At 44.1% G+C, this 18351-nt stretch overlaps 1 protein-coding gene across 3 annotated transcripts in view; it reads right to left on the reverse strand.

Annotated features, from left to right (window-relative positions):
* The window catches only part of LOC140722197 (NACHT, LRR and PYD domains-containing protein 3-like), a 49132-nt gene that overhangs the window by 11123 nt on the left and 19658 nt on the right, over positions 1 to 18351 (reverse strand). For 2 of the 3 annotated variants that reach the window (XM_073036991.1, XM_073036990.1), the window contains exons 2-7: positions 12864 to 13030; positions 10532 to 10603; positions 8676 to 8747; positions 7807 to 7878; positions 5308 to 5526; positions 2819 to 2985 (exon numbers count right to left, since the gene is read on the reverse strand). In XM_073036991.1, coding sequence (XP_072893092.1) covers positions 2819 to 2985; positions 5308 to 5526; positions 7807 to 7878; positions 8676 to 8747; positions 10532 to 10541 — 540 coding nt within the window. In that variant the 5' untranslated portion in view covers positions 10542 to 10603; positions 12864 to 13030. The remainder of the gene's footprint in view (positions 1 to 2818; positions 2986 to 5307; positions 5527 to 7806; positions 7879 to 8675; positions 8748 to 10531; positions 10604 to 12863; positions 13031 to 18351) is intronic. The other variant, XM_073036992.1, reaches the window with a different exon arrangement.

The raw sequence follows: 18351 nt of genomic DNA on the forward strand, positions 1-18351 counted from the left end.
TCCAGAAACTTGAATCCCTGCCCCCTGCTCCAATCCCTCAACCACGCATTCATCCTCCACCTAATTCCATTCCTACTCTCACTGTCGCGTGGTACAGGCAGTAATCCCGAGATTACTACCTTTGCGGTCCTTCTTCTTAACTGCCTTCCTAACTCCCTATACTCTCGTTTCAGGACCTCTTCCCCTTTCCTACCTATGTCATTGGTACCTACATGTACCACGACCTCTGGCTCCTCACCCTCCCACTTCAGGATATCTTGGACGCGATCAGAAACGTCCCGGACCCTGGCACCAGGGAGGCAAACTACCATCCGGGACTCCCGATCACCTCCACAGAACCGCCTGTCTGAACCCCTGACTATCGAGTCCCCTATTACTATGGTCCTCTTTCTTCTATCCCTACCCTTCTGAGCTACAGGGCCGTCCTCTGTGCCGGAGGCCCGGCCACTGTCACTTCCTCCAGGTAGGCTGTCCCCCCCAACAGTACTCAAACATGAGTACTTATTGTCAAGGGGTACAGCCACTGGGGTACTCTCTAGTACCTGCCCCTTCCCCTTCCTGATCGTGACCCACCTATCTGCCTCCCGTGGCCCCGGAGTGACCACCTGCCTGTAACTCCTCTCTATCACCTCCTCACTCTCCCTGACCAGGCGAAGGTCATCGAGCTGCAGCTCCAGTTCCCTAATTCGGTCCCTCAGGAGCTGCAGTTCGGCGCACCTGGCGCAGATGTGGACGTCCGGGAGGCTCGGAGACTCCAGGATCTCCCACATCCGACACCGAGAACAACAAGCTGCCCTCACACTCATACCTCCCGAATAACTGAAAATAACAAGAACTAAAAGATAAGCCTACTGTGCCCTCTTCCGCCTAAGCCCTCTGAGCCCAAGCCCTACACTCTGCTCCCGGCTCACTCCGCTGCCCGCAAACGAAGCTGCCCGCTGCTTAAGGCTGCGTTCTTTTTATATCTTCCCTCCTTCCCAGGCCTCCTTCACGCGCCTGCGCAGTCCCGCCTCTCAGAACTCCGATCTGAGAAGCAATTTGAAAATGGCCGCCGCCGCACTTCTTCTCAGCCTCGCTGTCCTCTTCCAAAAGAGAACTGCCTCACTCCTTCTCTCCTTTTTATATCTTCCCTCCTTCCCAGGCCTCCTTCACGCGCCTGCGCAGTCCCGCCTCTCAGAACTCCGATCTGAGAAGCAATTTGAAAATGGCCGCCGCCGCACTTCTTCTCAGCCTCGCTGTCCTCTTCCAAAAGAGAACTGCCTCACTCCTTCTCTCCTTTTTATATCTTCCCTCCTTCCCAGGCCTCCTTCACGCGCCTGCGCAGTCCCGCCTCTCAGAACTCCGATCTGAGAAGCAATTTGAAAATGGCCGCCGCCGCACTTCTTCTCAGCCTCGCTGTCCTCTTCCAAAAGAGAACTGCCTCACTCCTTCTCTCCTTTTTATATCTTCCCTCCTTCCCAGGCCTCCTTCACGCGCCTGCGCAGTCCCGCCTCTCAGAACTCCGATCTGAGAAGCAATTTGAAAATGGCCGCCGCCGCACTTCTTCTCAGCCTCGCTGTCCTCTTCCAAAAGAGTAGGTTCTGGATTAGTCAGGTCGTCTATATTTACGGGGAGAAACCAGGAGAATGTAATTGAGACGCATATTAAATCATCCATGATGGAATGACGAACAGAAGTAATGGACATCTGCTCTTCTGCCTCAGGGACTATGATTGATAGGTAAAGACAACAGAATGTTAGTTAGTTGGTGCAGCTGGCTCAGGATTCACATGATTACTGCCTGGAGTACAGGATCTGGGATGTTGTTTTATTTGAGGCAAATTTACAATATTGTGTGCATTTCTCGTCACCTGCATACAGGACAGATGGAAATAAGTTTGAACGAGTACAGAGAAAATTTAATTTGGATGTTGCAGGGACTGGATGACCTCAGTTCTAATGGAATATGGAATAGGTTAGGACTTTATTCCTGGAACGTAGAGGGTTGAGGGGAGATGTGATAGAGGTATACAAATTTATCATGAGGGGTATAAAAAGGGTACATGAAAGGAGGCTTTTTTCCACTAAGGTCAGATGGTACAACGAGTGTTCAACAGTGAAGGACGAAAGATGAAAGGTGAAAATTTCATAGGGAATATGAAGGGAACTTCTTTACTGTGAGTTAACAGCGAAAGAGCTGGGGGCAAGCTCGATTTGAACGGTGAACAGAAGTTTGGATCGCAAGTGGATGGTACGCGTATGGAGAGCAATGGTCCGGGTGCATTCGATGGGAGTGGCCCGTTTAAATGGTCTGGCACGGACTAGATTGGCGGAGGGGCCTGTTGCTGTGATTTAATTTTCAATTACTCTATGAATGGGCAGTTACGCATTGTTTGGGAACTCGGATGGAAATGGAAGCAGGTTTGCTTAGTAGGATTACAATCCCTCCGAGACTGCAGTGAGGCGAGTTGGCCCAACTTATAATATTACATCCTGATATTTATCCTATATTAATAAACTTGGGTGAATTTGTCAGACGGTCTTGTTAAGATGGGAAATTCATTTTAAACTGAATGCCTGTTCAACAGTCCGGATATACCAGCCACTGCTCTTAAACCTCACCGGTAAAAACAGCAGGTGTGAGAGGAAATGATGATACTGAACCTGAAGTTCACAGTGCTCCTCACCTTAACAGGCTTTTACAGTTGAAATCAGATCTACTGGAGACAAGTTACAGATCAAATCTTCATTGCCATGTAGAACGATGCATTGGAGATTAACTTTGATCACTATTCACTCTGATACCAGCAGTTCTGTGAGAAAACACTAAATGCCTCACCGCATGTTCTTGTGCATTGAAATATCCCTCCTTTGTCAACATCCAACTGAGTGGTTCAATCCCTTCTTCAATTGCTTGTTTCAGTCTGTCCCTGTAGAACTTTGTCAGTTCGTAACGTCGATATTCATCCCTCTGTGCCAGGGTGTGAGAGTTCGTAGACACTGGATCTGCGAATATGAAAAGGAGAAAGTGGACAATAATCTCAAACATCCATTGTCTCCATCGCTCTCACAGCACTCAGAAAAATCATCATGTCTCCAATTCCAGTGTTCACCCATCTTCAGCTGCAAACACGGATCTCCTCCAAATCTCCAACAAAGGCCTCAAAACCAGGCCAGCAATCTTCCAGGCATTACTTTACCATGAGGACCAATACAACGGAGACCAGTCCGCACCCACCCACTCACACAGTTTAATTTAGTATGGATAATAAATGCTAGTGATTTCAGTGATTTCTGCTCCCCGGAGGTACAATCGCCATCACGCGGGCTGTATTTCCCTCAATTCACATCCTGGAAATACTGTCTTCACCCGGAAAGCTCCATTTTCTTTACTTCACATCCCGGAAATACTCTCTCATTTGGACAGCTGCATTTCATAGAAACATGGATAACCTACAACACAATCCAAGCCCTTTGGCCGACAATGCTGTGCCGAATATGTCCTTATCTGCGAAATTATCTATGGTTACCCATTTCCCTCTATTTTTCTAAGTTTCATGTACCTATCCAGGAGTCGCTTAAAACATCCTATTGTATCCGCCTCCACCACCGTCGCCAGCAGGCTATTCCACGCAATCACCACTCTCTGCGTAAAAAAAAAACTTACCCCTGTCATCCCCTCTGTACCTTCCTCCAAGCACCTTAAAACTCTCACGTTAGCCATTTCAGCCGTGGAAAATAGCTTCTGACTATCCACACCATCAATGCCTCTCATCACCTTATACACCTCTATCTGGTCACCTCTCATCCTCTGTCGCTTCAAAGGGAAACGGCCAAGTTCACTCAAACTCCACTGCACCTTCTCTATAGTTTCCAGAGCCTTCCTGTAGTGAGGTGACCAGAACTCCAAGTGGGGTCTGACCAGGTTCCTATGTAGCTGTGACGTTACCTCTCGGCTCTTGAACTCAGTCCCACCATTGATGAAGACCAATACACCGTATGCCTTCCTAACCACAGAGTTAACCTGCGCTGCAGCTTTTGAGTGTCCTAAGGACTAGGACTCTAAGATCCCTCTGATCCTCCAAACTGCCAAGAGTCTTATCATTAATACTATATTCTGCCATCATACTTAACCTACCAAAATGTATTACCTCACATTTATCTGCTGGCTATTCCTAATCATATTTTGCATCTCCAAATGTTCATAAATCTTGCCTGTCAGGATACTCTCCATCATCTTACCAACCAGTGAAGTAAGATTCACAAGTCTATAATTTTCAGGGCTATCTCTACTCACTTTCTTGAAGAAACCCTCCAGTCCTCTGGAACCCTGATGATGCAAAGATCATTGTCAGAGATTAGCAATTAACTCCCGCGCCTCCCACTGTAGCCTGGGGTATATCCCGTCTGATCTCAGTGAATTATCGAACTTGATGCGTCCCAAAAGCTCCAACACATCCTCTTTCTTAAAGCCTATATACTCAAGCATTTCAGCCCGCTGTAAGCCATCCCTTTTCCGTAGTGAATACTGAAGCAAAGTATTTATTAAGTACCTCTGCTATCTCCTCCGGTTCCATACACAATCGATTGGTTGTATTCTGTCACACTTATCCTCTTGCTCTTCACATACTTGTAGAATGTCTTGGGGTTTTCTTAATCCTGCCTGCCAAGGCCTTCTCGTGGTCCTTCCTGGCTCTCCTAAACTCGTTCATAAGCTGCTTCCTGCTAGCCTTATTATTTTCCAGATCTGTATCATTACCTATTTTTGAACCTTTCGTAAGCTTTTCTTTTCATCTTGACTCGATTTTCAATAGCCTTTGTAAAGCATGTTCCAGCAGCCTACCATCCTTTTCCTGTTTCAATGGAACATACCTATGCAGAGTGCAACGCAAATATCCCCTGAACATTTGCCATATTTCTGCCGTACATTTCCCTGAGAACATCAGTTCCCAATTTATACTTACAAGTTCCTGCCTGATAGCTTCATATTTCCCCTTACTCCAAATAAATGTTTTCTGGACTTGTCTGTTCCTATCTCTCTACAATGCTATGGAAGTAATGGGTTCCTCTCATTCACATCCTGGAAATCTTCGGGTCACGTAGGACATTTTTGGTAGTGGGGCAACGGCTGCCTTCGACACAACATATACCACAGACACACAACTCTCTCTCCTCTCTGGCCATCCCCCGAAGAAGGCCGCACACGTACCCTCTTCTCTGCCACAATGTGTGAACGCTTCACCCTCATATCTGTCTCACCTGCTCCTTGTTGGACCCTTGACAATTCTGTGTTTAATGAGATTCCGAGCTGACGCGCGGTCGCCTCACCTGTGCCGGTTCCATCGTGCGGGGCTGTGTCTCTGACGTCACAGTCTGTAGGCTGACTTTGCTCCCCCTCCACTGTGGCTGAACCGTTTTCCATTGGGACATTGCTGTCAATCCGACCCTGCTTTGTTGTCTGGTTTCCCTCGTCCCGATCATCTTCCCTCGATGATTGGTCTGGAAAATATCTCTTGAGATCTCTCCGTACCCGATTTAAATTCCCACCTAAAATTAAAGATGAATCGCAGGTTATAGTGGAGTGATTGAGGGCTGACAAAACAAAGATTCAGACTGGATGGCTGCAATTAATTGACCTAAGTCTTCTGCTGACAGGTTTTGAGTGGGACTGTGCAGGTGAATGTGAACCGTACTACCCGTGACTATCCCATTAATCCCGTGACTGGACACATCGACTCACAGAAAAAGAACAGGAGAGACACAGTAATAGGATCCCTGGCTACGCAGTAGTTGAACACATTGAGGGTCAAGGGATTTTAATAGCACAACTGCAAGTGATATCGGGAAATACCACTGGGATTATCTTCCACAAGCAAAAATCTCTATGGGTCACACACCTCCCGGTCCACTTTGTCACACACAGACCAGCCACTGGATTACACTGTGTCTGACACGGTAGATTATACACTCTGTGTCCACAGAGTCACACACTGACCATACCCTGAGGCCCATGCTGTCCAGTTCTGCCGTGGCCAGACTGATGCAAAGTCTCTCTCAGAAAACTACTTCACCCTCCTCACAGAGAAAGCCACATTCTGTAAACTAATTAGAATCTTTTTAATTTTCTGGTGCCTTCACACACACTGCACTGTAACATGCATTTGTAAACTTTGCCGAGATTTACTTTCAGTCTTTTTCTGTTTAAAAGGCCACCCTGCATTATCAGTGAGGCCTGAGAACATAGTCAAAGTTCAATGTAAATCTATTATTGAAATACATTCAGTACAGTACCAGTAATTCACAGTAGAACAAAGATACAGAATATAATCAATGAAGGGTTACAAACAATGCTGACAGCCAACCAATGTGCAGAGAGCAAGCTTTGCAAATACAGCAAACAAACAAGTACTTAATTTAATAGCGGATAAATAAATACAGAAATAAATAAACGTTATTAGAACAGGAATCAATGTGTACTTCACAGATTGTGTTCAGTGATCTGCTAGGTCCTGTGCAGAGTGAAGTTATCCACTGCTTCAGGCGCATGATGGATAAAGGATAATCGCTGCTTCTGATCCTGACAGTGTGAGACCAAAGGCTCCGGTACCTCCTGCCCGATGGCAGCAGCGAGGAGACAGCGTGGTCTGGATGGTGGGGTACTTGTTGATAGCTGCTGCTTTCCTGCGACAGCCTTCCTCGGCGGGCTCTGATGGACTGAGCTTCGTGCAGGCTTTTCCATTCATGGTCATTAATGTTTCCATACCAGACCCTGATGCCTTCAGTCAGGATGCTCTCCACTGTACCTCTTTAGAAGTTTGTCTAAACTTCTCATGCCACCACGGGCCCATATTCTTCCGTCGTTTGTTCAGAAGCTCACCTCAATAACCTAGACAGTAGTCAAGATGAAATACACCACCTAAACCCTCCTTCTCCACTGACGGAAAGGTCAAATGGAGAAATGAGCTTTTTCCTGCTCCTTCTCCAAGATAAGGGCCCACAGGTCATGGCTTAATGTAGCTCAGCAAAGGCAAGGCAGCCGTGTAACTCTGCTACAGGGAGAGACGTCCCAGCCTATTCTACCTCTCCTTATAACTCAGGGCCCCCAATCCTGTTAATATTCTCACAAACGTTTCTGTACCTTGTCCATCTTAATAAAATCAGTCCTGTACCCTATCTCCATATAGAAACAATTTCAGCAAAATATGGATCCAAACCTTTGGTTTTACCCACTCTGCAACACCTTTCAGGGCGCTACTATTTATTGTGCAAGTCCTGCGCTTCTTTAACTTTACAAAGTGAGCCCATCCCTTGATGCATTTTCCACGTTCCTCTCGGTCCCCTTCATTATCCATTATACCACCAATTTTGATGCCATCTGCAAATTTCCAAACGACAGTGACAACTTTACCTACAAAATCACTAATACAGATTGTAACAGTGGACTCAGCATCCATCCACGCCACTGGTGACAATCCGCCAATCTGAATAGCACTTAAACCCTCTGATTCCTTCTAACGAGCGAATTTCACATCAAGTTGGCTAGCTGGTCCGCAAGGTGACGAACCTCAGGGCTGTATATGGTGACATATATGTACATTGATAATAAATTCACAGTGAACTTTCAACTTTTGAGCTTTCAATAAATCCATTATCACTAAATGCGACGTCACAGCAAGACAATATATTGAGACGATATTTCACATGTTCGACACCATTAATGTTCCCGTTTGCTGAAACTTCTCTGTGCCCCGTTAGCGCCCGAATAAATTTCTTCATCTGAGTTATTTTTCACCAACAGGACAGAAGTTAACATCCCAGTGATCATACCTGTATCCATTCTGAATCTTCCTGTTGATAATTCGGTCCCAGTGCAGGAAAGCTCCTCCTGCTGGTAATATTCTGAATTACATACAACAAACAGACATTGAGTCAGGGAGAGTCCGATTATTTTGCAGCATTACAGTATCCCATCCCCGGTATCAGAAGAGCAGTTGACCGAGGGAGTAAACATTCCTCGTGAACATCAACTTCCACACCATATCTGTATGTCTGTCCAGTGATATCTAGTGCATCATACTGACAGAGACATAGAGCAACAGAGCACGGATACAGAGTCTTCAACCCAACAAGACCATGTCAACCGCAATGATCACCGAAATAGTCCGAATTTCCTGTGATGGGGCCATATCACTGCATGACCCATTTACCCGTCCGAATTGCTCCTTAAATGATTACATTCTACCTGCCTCATCCACTTCCTCCGCCACTCACTCCACATGCAGTGCCCATAAAAAGTATTCACCACCTCCCGGGAGTTTCCATCCTTTATTGTTTTACAATATTGAATGAGAGCTGATTTAGTTTGGCCTTTTTTTCAATGATCAACAGAATATTGACACTTTAATGTAAACGTGAAAACGGATCTCTACAATTAAACTAAATTACAAATAGAAAACACAGAATTATTTATTGCATAATTATTCACCCCCTTTAATATGACACTCAAAATCCTCACTGGTGCAGCCAATAGGTTTTAGGAGTCACATAAATAGTTAGAGATCTATTTTTGGAGTTCTGTGTGCAGTCAAAGTGTTTCAATTAATTATAGTAAAAATACTCCTGTTCCTGACAATTAATTTCTTCATCTGAGTTATTGTGCACCAACAGGACAGAAGTTAACATCCCAGTGATCATACCTGTATCCCTTCCGAATCTACTTTTTGGTACTTCGGTCGCGATGCAGGAAAGCTCCACATGCTGGTGATGATCTGAAATACACACAAAAAGCAGACAGTGAATCAGAGAGAGTCCGATTACTTTGCAGCATTACAGTAGATAGATAGATAGATAGATAGATAGATAGATAGATAGATAGATAGATAGATAGATAGATAGATAGATAGATAGATAGATAGATAGATAGATAGATAGATACTTTATTCATCCCATGGGGAAATTCAGCTTTTTTTCCAATGTCCCATACACTTGTTGTAGCAAAACTAATTACATACAATACTTAACTCAGTAAAAAATATGATATGCATCTAAATCACTATCTCAAAAAGCATTAATAATAGCTTTTAAAAAGTTCTTAAGTCCTGGCGGTAGAATTGTAAAGCCTAATGGCATTGGGGAGTATTGACCTCTTCATCCTGTCTGAGGAGCATTGCATCGATAGTAACCTGTCGCTGAAACTGCTTCTCTGTCTCTGGATGGTGCTATGTAGAGGATGTTCAGAGTTATCCATAATTGACCGTAGCCTACTCAGCGCCCTTCGCTCAGCTACCGATGTTAAACTCTCCAGTACTTTGCCCACGACAGAGCCCGCCTTCCTTACCAGCTTATTAAGACGTGAGGCGTCCCTCTTCTTAATGCTTCCTCCCCAACACGCCACCACAAAGGAGAGGGCGCTCTCCACAACTGACCTATAGAACATCTTCAGCATCTCACTACAGACATTGAATGACGCCAACCTTCTTAGGAAGTACAGTCGACTCTGTGCCTTCCTGCACAAGGCATCTGTGTTGGCAGTCCAGTCTAGCTTCTCGTCTAACTGTACTCCCAGATACTTGTAGGTCTTAACCTGCTCCACACATTCTCCATTAATGATCACTGGCTCCATATGAGGCCTAGATCTCCTAAAGTCCACCACCATCTCTACATCATGTCTGTAGTGAGATGCTGAAAATGTTCTATAGGTCAGTTGTGTTAGATAAGGGCACGCAGATGTAGCTCAGCAAAGGCAAGGCAGCCGTCTAACTCTGCTGCAGGGAGAGAAGTCCCAGCCTATTCTATCTCTCCTTATAACTCAAGCCCCCCCCCCCCCCCACATTCCTGTTAATTATCTCACGAACGATTCTGTACATCTTAATGTCATCAGTCCTGTGCTCTATCTCGGTATAGAAGCAATTTCAGCAGAATATGCATCCGAACCTTTGGTTTTCACCGCTCTGCAACACCTTTCAGGGCGCTACTATTTACTGTGCAAGTCCTGTGCTACTTTAACTTTACAAAGTGAGCCCATCCCTTGATGCATTTTCGACGTTCCTCTCGGTCTCCTTCATTGTCCATTATACCACCAATTTTGATGCCATCTGCAAATTTCCAAACGACAGTGACAACTTTATCTTCAAAATCACTAATACAGATTGTAACAGTGGACTCAGCATCCATCCACGCCACTGGTGACAAACCTCCAATCTGAATAGCACTCTATTATTAACCCTCTGATTCCTTCTAACGAGCGAATTTCACATCAAGTTGACTAGCTGGTCCGCAAGGTGATGAACCTCAGGGCTGTATATGGTGACATATATGTACATTGATAATAAATTCACAGTGAACTTTCAACTTTTGAGCTTTTAATAAATCCAATATCACTAAATGCGACATCACAGCAAGACAATGTATGGAGACGATATCTCACATGTTTGACCCAATTAATCTTCCTGTTTGATGAAACTTTTCTTTCCCCCGTTAGCGCCTGAATAAACTTATTCATCTGAGTTATTGTGCACCAACAGGACAGAAGTTAACATCCCAGTGATCATACCTGCAGCCATTCTGAATCTTCTTGTTGATACTTTGGTCCCGGTGCAGGAAAGCTCCACCTGCTGGTGATGCTCTGAATTGAACACAACAAACAGAGAGTGAGTCAGAGAAGTTACGATTACTTTGCAAACATTAGAGTAACCCCACACCTGTATCAGAACAGCAGATGGCCGAGGGAGCAAACATTCCTTGTAAACATCAACTTCCACACCATGTCTGTATGTCTGTCCAGTGATATCTAGTGCATCATACTGACAGAGACATAGAGCAACAGAGCACGTATACGGACTCTTTACCCAACAAGACCATGTCAACCACAGTGAACACCGAAATGGTCCGAATGTCCTGTGATGGGACCATATCACTGCAGGCCCCTTCACTCCATCTACCCGTCCAAATTTCTCCTTAAATGATAATATTGCACCTGCCTCATCCACTTCCTCCGCCACTCACTCCACATGCAGTGCCCATAAAAAGTATTCACCACCTGTCGGGAGTTTCCATGTTTTATTGTTTTACAATATTGAATAACAGTTGATTTAATTTGGCCTTTTTTACACTGATCAACAGGATATTGATACTTCCGTGTAAACGTGAAAACGGATGTCTACAATTTAACTAAATTACAAATAGAAAACCGAAAATTATTTATTGCATAATTATTCACCCCCTTTAATATGACACTCAAAATCCTCACTGGTGCAGCCAATAGGGAAAAGACTGTGAACACTAACCTATCCCTGCTTCTCATAATTTTAATCATTTCTGGAAAGTCGCTGCTCATTCTCTTATGTTCTAAGGAGTGAAGACTCAGAGTACCCGTCCTCTACTTGTAACTCATGACTTCAGTCTTGGCAACATCATCGTAAATCTTCTCTACACTCTTTCCAGTTTAGCCACAGATTTTCTATAACAGAGAGACAGAATCCACGCACAGAGAGATGTAGTTCTCCACGCACAACCTCACGAAAGGCGACTGCACATGATGTCAAAACCTCCGTACTTAATATCCCGACCGGTAAAGGCCAGTAAGCTGAACACCCTGTAGTCCTAGTGGTCTCTGGTCCACTACACTACCTAGTGTCCTATCACAGCCCTACGTTGGATTGATATCCAAAACTACAGATCCGTATTTGTATGGCAATCTATTTACCATTCATCTGTCTATTTCCTCAACTGATTATGATCCCTATAACCTACAATAATCTTCACTATCAGCAGTATCTCCTAATTTTGTGTCATCCGCAAGCTTGCTGGTCAGGCCTTTTGATCCACACCCAAATCATTGCTGTAAAATAATAAATATCAAAAGTCCGAACTCGTAACCCATGGCACTCTACGAATGTCCAGCGTCCATTCTGCGGAGGAACCTTCAACTACCACTTTTTTGCTTTCTACCTCCAAACTGATTTTGAATCAATTTAGCCAGCTCTCGGTGGACTGCCTGGTACCTAATCTCCCACGCCAACCTGCCAAAGGCCTTTCTGAAATCCAGTGTCCGACACGCACTGCCCTAGTATTATTTACGACTTTAGTTAACTCTTCAAAATCCTTAAGGAAACACGACAATGCCAAACAGAATGCTATCTGTCCTTAATTTGGGCTGCGGGGACAATTTTATCCGAACAGCTCAAGTCAGTCAATATCCCATTCCTGACAGTGAGAAAACATACCCTGGTAAAGATCAGTTCACAGTCCCATAAAATTCAGTATCAGCTCTCTATCTGAACGCCGACACAGGCCGTTCCGAATCACATTCAGCCTCACTCAAACTAAGAGTGTTCTAAAAATAGATTAACTTTAAAAAATATTACATTTTGTGTAGGACCGATGACAATAGAAATGGCAGGTGTATATCAAATTGAAACCATGTATTGCATCTTGCGTCTAAATCAAAGAAATTAAAGTATGAAATAAACTTCAAAAGTGTGAAATTCCAACAAATGGTTAACATTTGATGACTATGGTAGTTTCAATGTAGAGAAAAGTTTTAACCAGAGAACAATGAACATTCCAGAACAATGCCACCCCGTTGGCATTTTGAGATGATTATGACGTAACACAGCCAAACAAAGAATCATCAAAACCTGACTAAAAGCTACTAGAGATGACGCAAGACCTTGAAATGAGTAAACACTGTGAAGGAATGGGAGTGGCTTTAAAACGCTGAGCTGCTGTCAGTACATCACCAGACAGGAGTGATTGCAAGTCGGTCTAACTGAGGCATAACTGGTAGCTATGGGTACAATCACTCCCACTCGAGCATTTTCATATCTTCCTTTGCACAGGTATGTAATGTCTATAGGATCAGTGTTTGAGTAAACGAGACTCACCAAACTTTCTCCTGACTGAAAGATTAGAAACTTTGAACCAGAAGGGCTCTCCAGTTGAAGCCCTCAGTCCTCAGGCTGGTTCACCTGTTGCTATTCCCTTATCGTCAGTCTTGGTTTGCTTCCACTTGTAGGATTTTCTTCCAATCAATCTCTCACCGCAGTTCTACCTTTAACCAGAGAAATACGTTAACAATACAAATAACAAAAAAAATCTACTCAATGTTCCTAAAAAGAAAACTCGCTGAAACTTAAATATAATGATCTCAGTGAACAAATCTGTAATTGTCCCTCACACTTCACAAAACCTGACATGGCATAAAAAGGTGTTATCGATCAGTCATGGTAAAGCACAAGATATAGGAACAGAATTAGGTCATTTGGTCCACAGATTCTGGTGAGAGATTGATTGGACCAGATTCTGGTCCACCATTCAATCAAGGCTGCTATTTTCCCCAAAGCCATATTCCTGACTCTCCCTGTAACCCTGAAGATACCTAGAATTCTAGAATATATTTGTCTGAATATACCCAATGACAGCACTCACTGCCCTCTTTGGCAGCAAATGTCACAGATCAACCATTTGGTTGAAGAAATTTTTCTCATCTCAAAGAAGTCAAGGGACAAAATTTGTAATCTGAAATATCAGTATAGTAATCTATTCAAATAAACATGGAGATGGGGGGCGATCTTACATGATTATTTTACATCTGTATTTTCTCAGAAAATGGACACAGACTCTAAAGAAGTGAGGCAAAGCAGCGGCGATGTCATGGAAACACTGCAGATTACAATGAGATGTTTGCTGTCTTAATACTAATTAGGGTGGATAAATCCCCAGGGCCTGACAACATGTTCCATCGCACTGGAGCCTGATGATCCTTTGACTGAGCGGGAAAACTGGGCCGCGGGTCGCCAGCGGCTGGGATACATTTCCGCTTGTCTCCAGCAGGTAAATTGAGCAATTTTGTTCCTTATCCTGTTGTTGAATGGCGTTCTGGAGCAGCGCAATCGGCCGCTACATTTCCCGTGTGGTTTTAATATAAAACTGAAAATGAAGCACTAGAGATCTGTACAGGCGATTCCTTTTTATTTTGATATACAACGATTGACTGCTTGCAATCTGTTTGTGACGTCCTGAACAGATTTGCATAAATGCTAAGCGTACATGATCACTTCATTCCAACACAGACAGCCTGCATTCCGTACAGTAAATGCTCAAAGCATCCCCGCCTCCACACCTCCTCTTGAGGTCACCCCAGGGGGCCGTGATCAGAGCGCATAAAAATATTCAACACTCATTGAAGCTCTGGTGGGCTGTTACTCTGGCGACGGAGAAGTGACTCACCAGAACTTCCTGAAAAAGCAAACTGCGTGCCCTGCGTTTCATTGTGACTAAGATGAAGAGTGAATGCTCAGCCATTTTGTAATGGGCAATAGACAATAGGTGCAGGAGTAGGCAATTCGGCCCTTCTAGCCAGCACCGCCATTCACTGTGATCATGGCTGATCATACATAATCAGTACCCCGTTCCTGCCCTCTCCCCATATCCCTTGATCCCGCTATCTATAACAGCGCTATCTAACTCTCTCTTGAATGCATCCAGAGACTTGACCTGCACTGCCTTCTAGGGCAGAGTATTCCACATATCCACCACTCTCTTGGTGAAAAAGTTTCTCCGCATCTCAGTTCTAAATGGCCTACCCCTTATTCTTAAACTGTGGCCTCTAGTTCTGGACTCACCCATCAGCGGGAACATGCTTCCTGCCTCCAGCGTGTCCAATCCCTTAATAATCTTATATGTTTCAATCAGATCCCCTCTGTTCTTTGTAAATTCCAGTATATACAGACCCAGTTGCTCCAATCTTTCAACATATGACAGTCCCGCCATTCCGGGAATTAACCTTGTGAACCTACGCTGCACTCCCTCAACAGCAAGAATGTCCTTCCTCAAAATTTGGAGACCAAAACTGCAAACAATTCTCCAGGTGGTGTCTCACCAGGGCCCTTTGCAGCTGCAGAAGGACCTCTTTACTCCTATACTCAATTCCTCTTGTTATAAAGGCCAGCATGCCATTAGCTTTCTTCACTGCCTGTTGTACCTGCATGTTTACTTTCATTGACTGATGTACAAGAACACCTAGATCACGTTGAACTTCCCCTTTTCCTAACTTGACTCCATTTAGATAGTAATCTGCCTTACTGTTCTTGCCACCAAAGTGGATAACCTCACGTTTATCCACATTAAACTGTATCTGCCATACATTTGCCCACTCACCCAACCTGTCCAAGTCACCCTGCATTCTCAAAACATCTTCCTGACATTTCACACTCCCACCCAGCTTTGTGTCATCAGCATCCACACCTCCACGCTTACTCTTGAAGTCACCCCAAGGGGCCGTGATCAGAGCGCATTAACATGTTCAACACTCATTGAAGCTCTGGTGGGCTATTATTCTGACGACGGAGGAAGTGACTCACCAGAACTTATGAAAAAGGAAACTACGTGTTGTGCGTTTCATTGTAACTAAGATGAAGAGTGAACGCTCACCCATTTTGTAATGGTCATTTTATTTGGTAAAGCAAATCAGCCAATCATGCGGCAGCAGCTCGGTCACTGTAATAAAATCACGCTGAAATGAACGAGGGCTCGGATGTTTTCAGATCAAACATTATAAAGGGGAAGGAATGTGCTCAAAGTGACTTTGACCGTGATATGATTGCTGGTGCCAGACAGTCTAGTTTGAAATTCTCAAAAACTGCCGATCTCATGGGATTTTCATGCACAACACTCTCGGTTTGTAGAGAATGGTACTAAAAAACACCAAACAACCAAAAAATGCACGAATCACCCAGTGAGCGAAGGTTCTGTGGGCGACAACACTTTGTTAATGAGAGAGATCGGACGAGAAAGGCCAGACTGGAAGGCGATAGTAACTCGAATAATCACGCCTAACAGCCGGAGTGTGCAGAGGAGCATCACGGAATGTGTAACATGTCGAACATTGAAGTTGCGTGCCACAGTAGCAGAAGGCCCCGAACATACACACACAGTGTCCATATTGTCAGGCGCAGAAGGTACAGTACACAATAAAGTGACACCTGAGTGTAGATTTCGATGTTTTTTCCATGAGTGAAATTTATTTCAGGAAGTTCTAAATTTCAGTAACAGATGTGTCCCGTCTTTACCAAACATTACACATGCACAGTGGAAAAACATACAGATCTGTAATGCCGCACAATGCAAAAGACAGTATTGCACGAGAGACATTATTGGTATCGTTGTAAGTGCGTATGTTAAAACACCGTAACGCTTTCCACCCAGTACAGTCTCTCTGTCCTTACTTTGTGCTGATCTCCTCATTCTGCTTCCAGCGAATCCAAACACCTGGATTTTGTGGACCCGAACAGTAAGTGAACACGCCCTGAGTAATGGTCAGTTGATTACACCCTCACTCTAATCATCCCGTAACTCCACACACTGCTCCCCAGCCGTTGAACTGAACAACATAAATACTCGTTCAAGCAAATCAGGTTTAATATTGTACTTCAGCGTACGGGGACAAAGATTACATACTGTATATCGTCTCCATTCTATTTGTTCCAGGGAGGAACGGTGGCCCACATTCTGCTTCATTTCCGTTCGTGTTATCGCATTGAAATATTCTTCAGTTTGAGAGCAGTTTATTGTCAGATTATAAACCCCAGCGACAGCGCAGGACAGAGACAGCTGTGGGTTCACTGCACAGAGACAGCAGGGGGAAGGGCACTCTGAACTCTGATGAAGTATTGTGCATTTGGAAAAATCATTTCCTTTCAACACTGAGCATTGGCTTTCTCCAGATTTAGCTCTGCTCCCATCGGCTCAAGTGCACTGATTTCAAGGTCAGCCTGTTTATAAAGCCATCTTTAACTATTGTCCGCAGTTAAATGCAGCAGAATACATGTATACATGGTAAATGGTAGGACATTGGGGAATGCAGTAGAACAGAGTGATTTAAGAATAACGGTGCATAGTTCCCTGAAGGTGGAATCTCATGTGGATAGGGTGATGAAGGAAGCTTTTGGTATGTTGGCCTTTATAAATCAGGGCATTTAGTATAGGAGTTGGGATGTAATGTTAAAATTGTACAAGGCATTGGTGAGGCCAAATTTGGAGTATTATGTGCAGTTCTGGTCACCGAATTATAGCAAAGATGTCAACAAAATACATAGAGTACAGAGGAGATTTACTAGAATGTTACCTGGGTTTCAGCACCTAAGTTATAGAGAACGGTTGAACAAGTTAGGTCTTTATTCTAGGGAGCATAGAAGGTTGAGAGGGGACTTGATAGTGGTGTTTAAAATTATGAGGGGGATGGATAGAGTTGACGTGGATAGGTTTTTTCCATTGAGAGTAGGGGAGATTCAAACAACAGGACATGAGTTGACAGTTAGGGGGCATAGGTTTAGGGGTAACTTGAGGGGCAACCTCTTTACTCAAAGAGTGGTAGCTGTTTGGAACGAGCTTCCAGTAGAAGTGGTAGAAGCAGGTTTGATTTTGTCATTTTAAAACTAGTAGATAGGTATATGGACAGAAAAGGAATGGAGGTTTATGGGCTGAGTGCAAGTAGGTGGGACTAGGTGAGAGTAATACTAGGCACCGACTTGAAGGGCCGAGATGGCCTGTCTCCGTACTGTAACTGCTAGATGGTTATATGGTTAAACAATCTAATTGATGAGCCAGCTGGGAATCAGCTGTGCCGAGGTTTAAATCCCCCCGAGATAAATACCGGTCAAAGTCGACAGCAAGATACGAACGCCCTTCCCTTCAGTTTACTGCTCACTTACCAGAAACTATTTACCAAATCATATGTAATTCCGACCTTTCCCCTCTAGTAGAGATAACTAATGTCCACGTCGGCAGTTTACTGCTTAGTTATTGGAATAGACCTGGGGGAAAAAAACTCTGATTCTCTGTTCCGTTCAGGAAGAGAATTTGAAGAACAAACTAGTCCCGGCCCGTGCAAACAAAAAGACATTTAATGGATTTTCATCTGTTTCTGCTCCATCAACAACAGGCAGACATGTTCTCCACGTTCCTGTCAAGAAGCCACGTCATGTTGTTTGCTCGCAGCAAGCGCTCAACTCATTTATCTAAACACCAACCAATAGTCTCTTCTCATTCACCTATTTATCTGCGAATACAATCAACTCCCCGCCTTTATCTAATAGCAGCGTATATGGTTTAAATCCACCGATTCATCGTGTACCGGGAGATAAAATCGCGTCTATATGCATCTATGAATAATTAGAATGAACACATAAAGTTACATATTTTTGATTTTACTTGTTAATTGAGGGGCATAATAGAACAGAGTACAATAAGGAAAAGATTTCACGTTTCGTAAACCTTTCCTAGCTGTGAACACTTACATCTGTGCAGCGACAAAAGCTGCGTGCGGCCACGCGTTAGTTGATGCACAGCGACCATCTCTCTCTCTCTTTCTAG

Source organism: Hemitrygon akajei, unplaced genomic scaffold (genome assembly GCF_048418815.1).
Source record: "Hemitrygon akajei unplaced genomic scaffold, sHemAka1.3 Scf000072, whole genome shotgun sequence".
NCBI lineage: Eukaryota > Metazoa > Chordata > Chondrichthyes > Myliobatiformes > Dasyatidae > Hemitrygon > Hemitrygon akajei.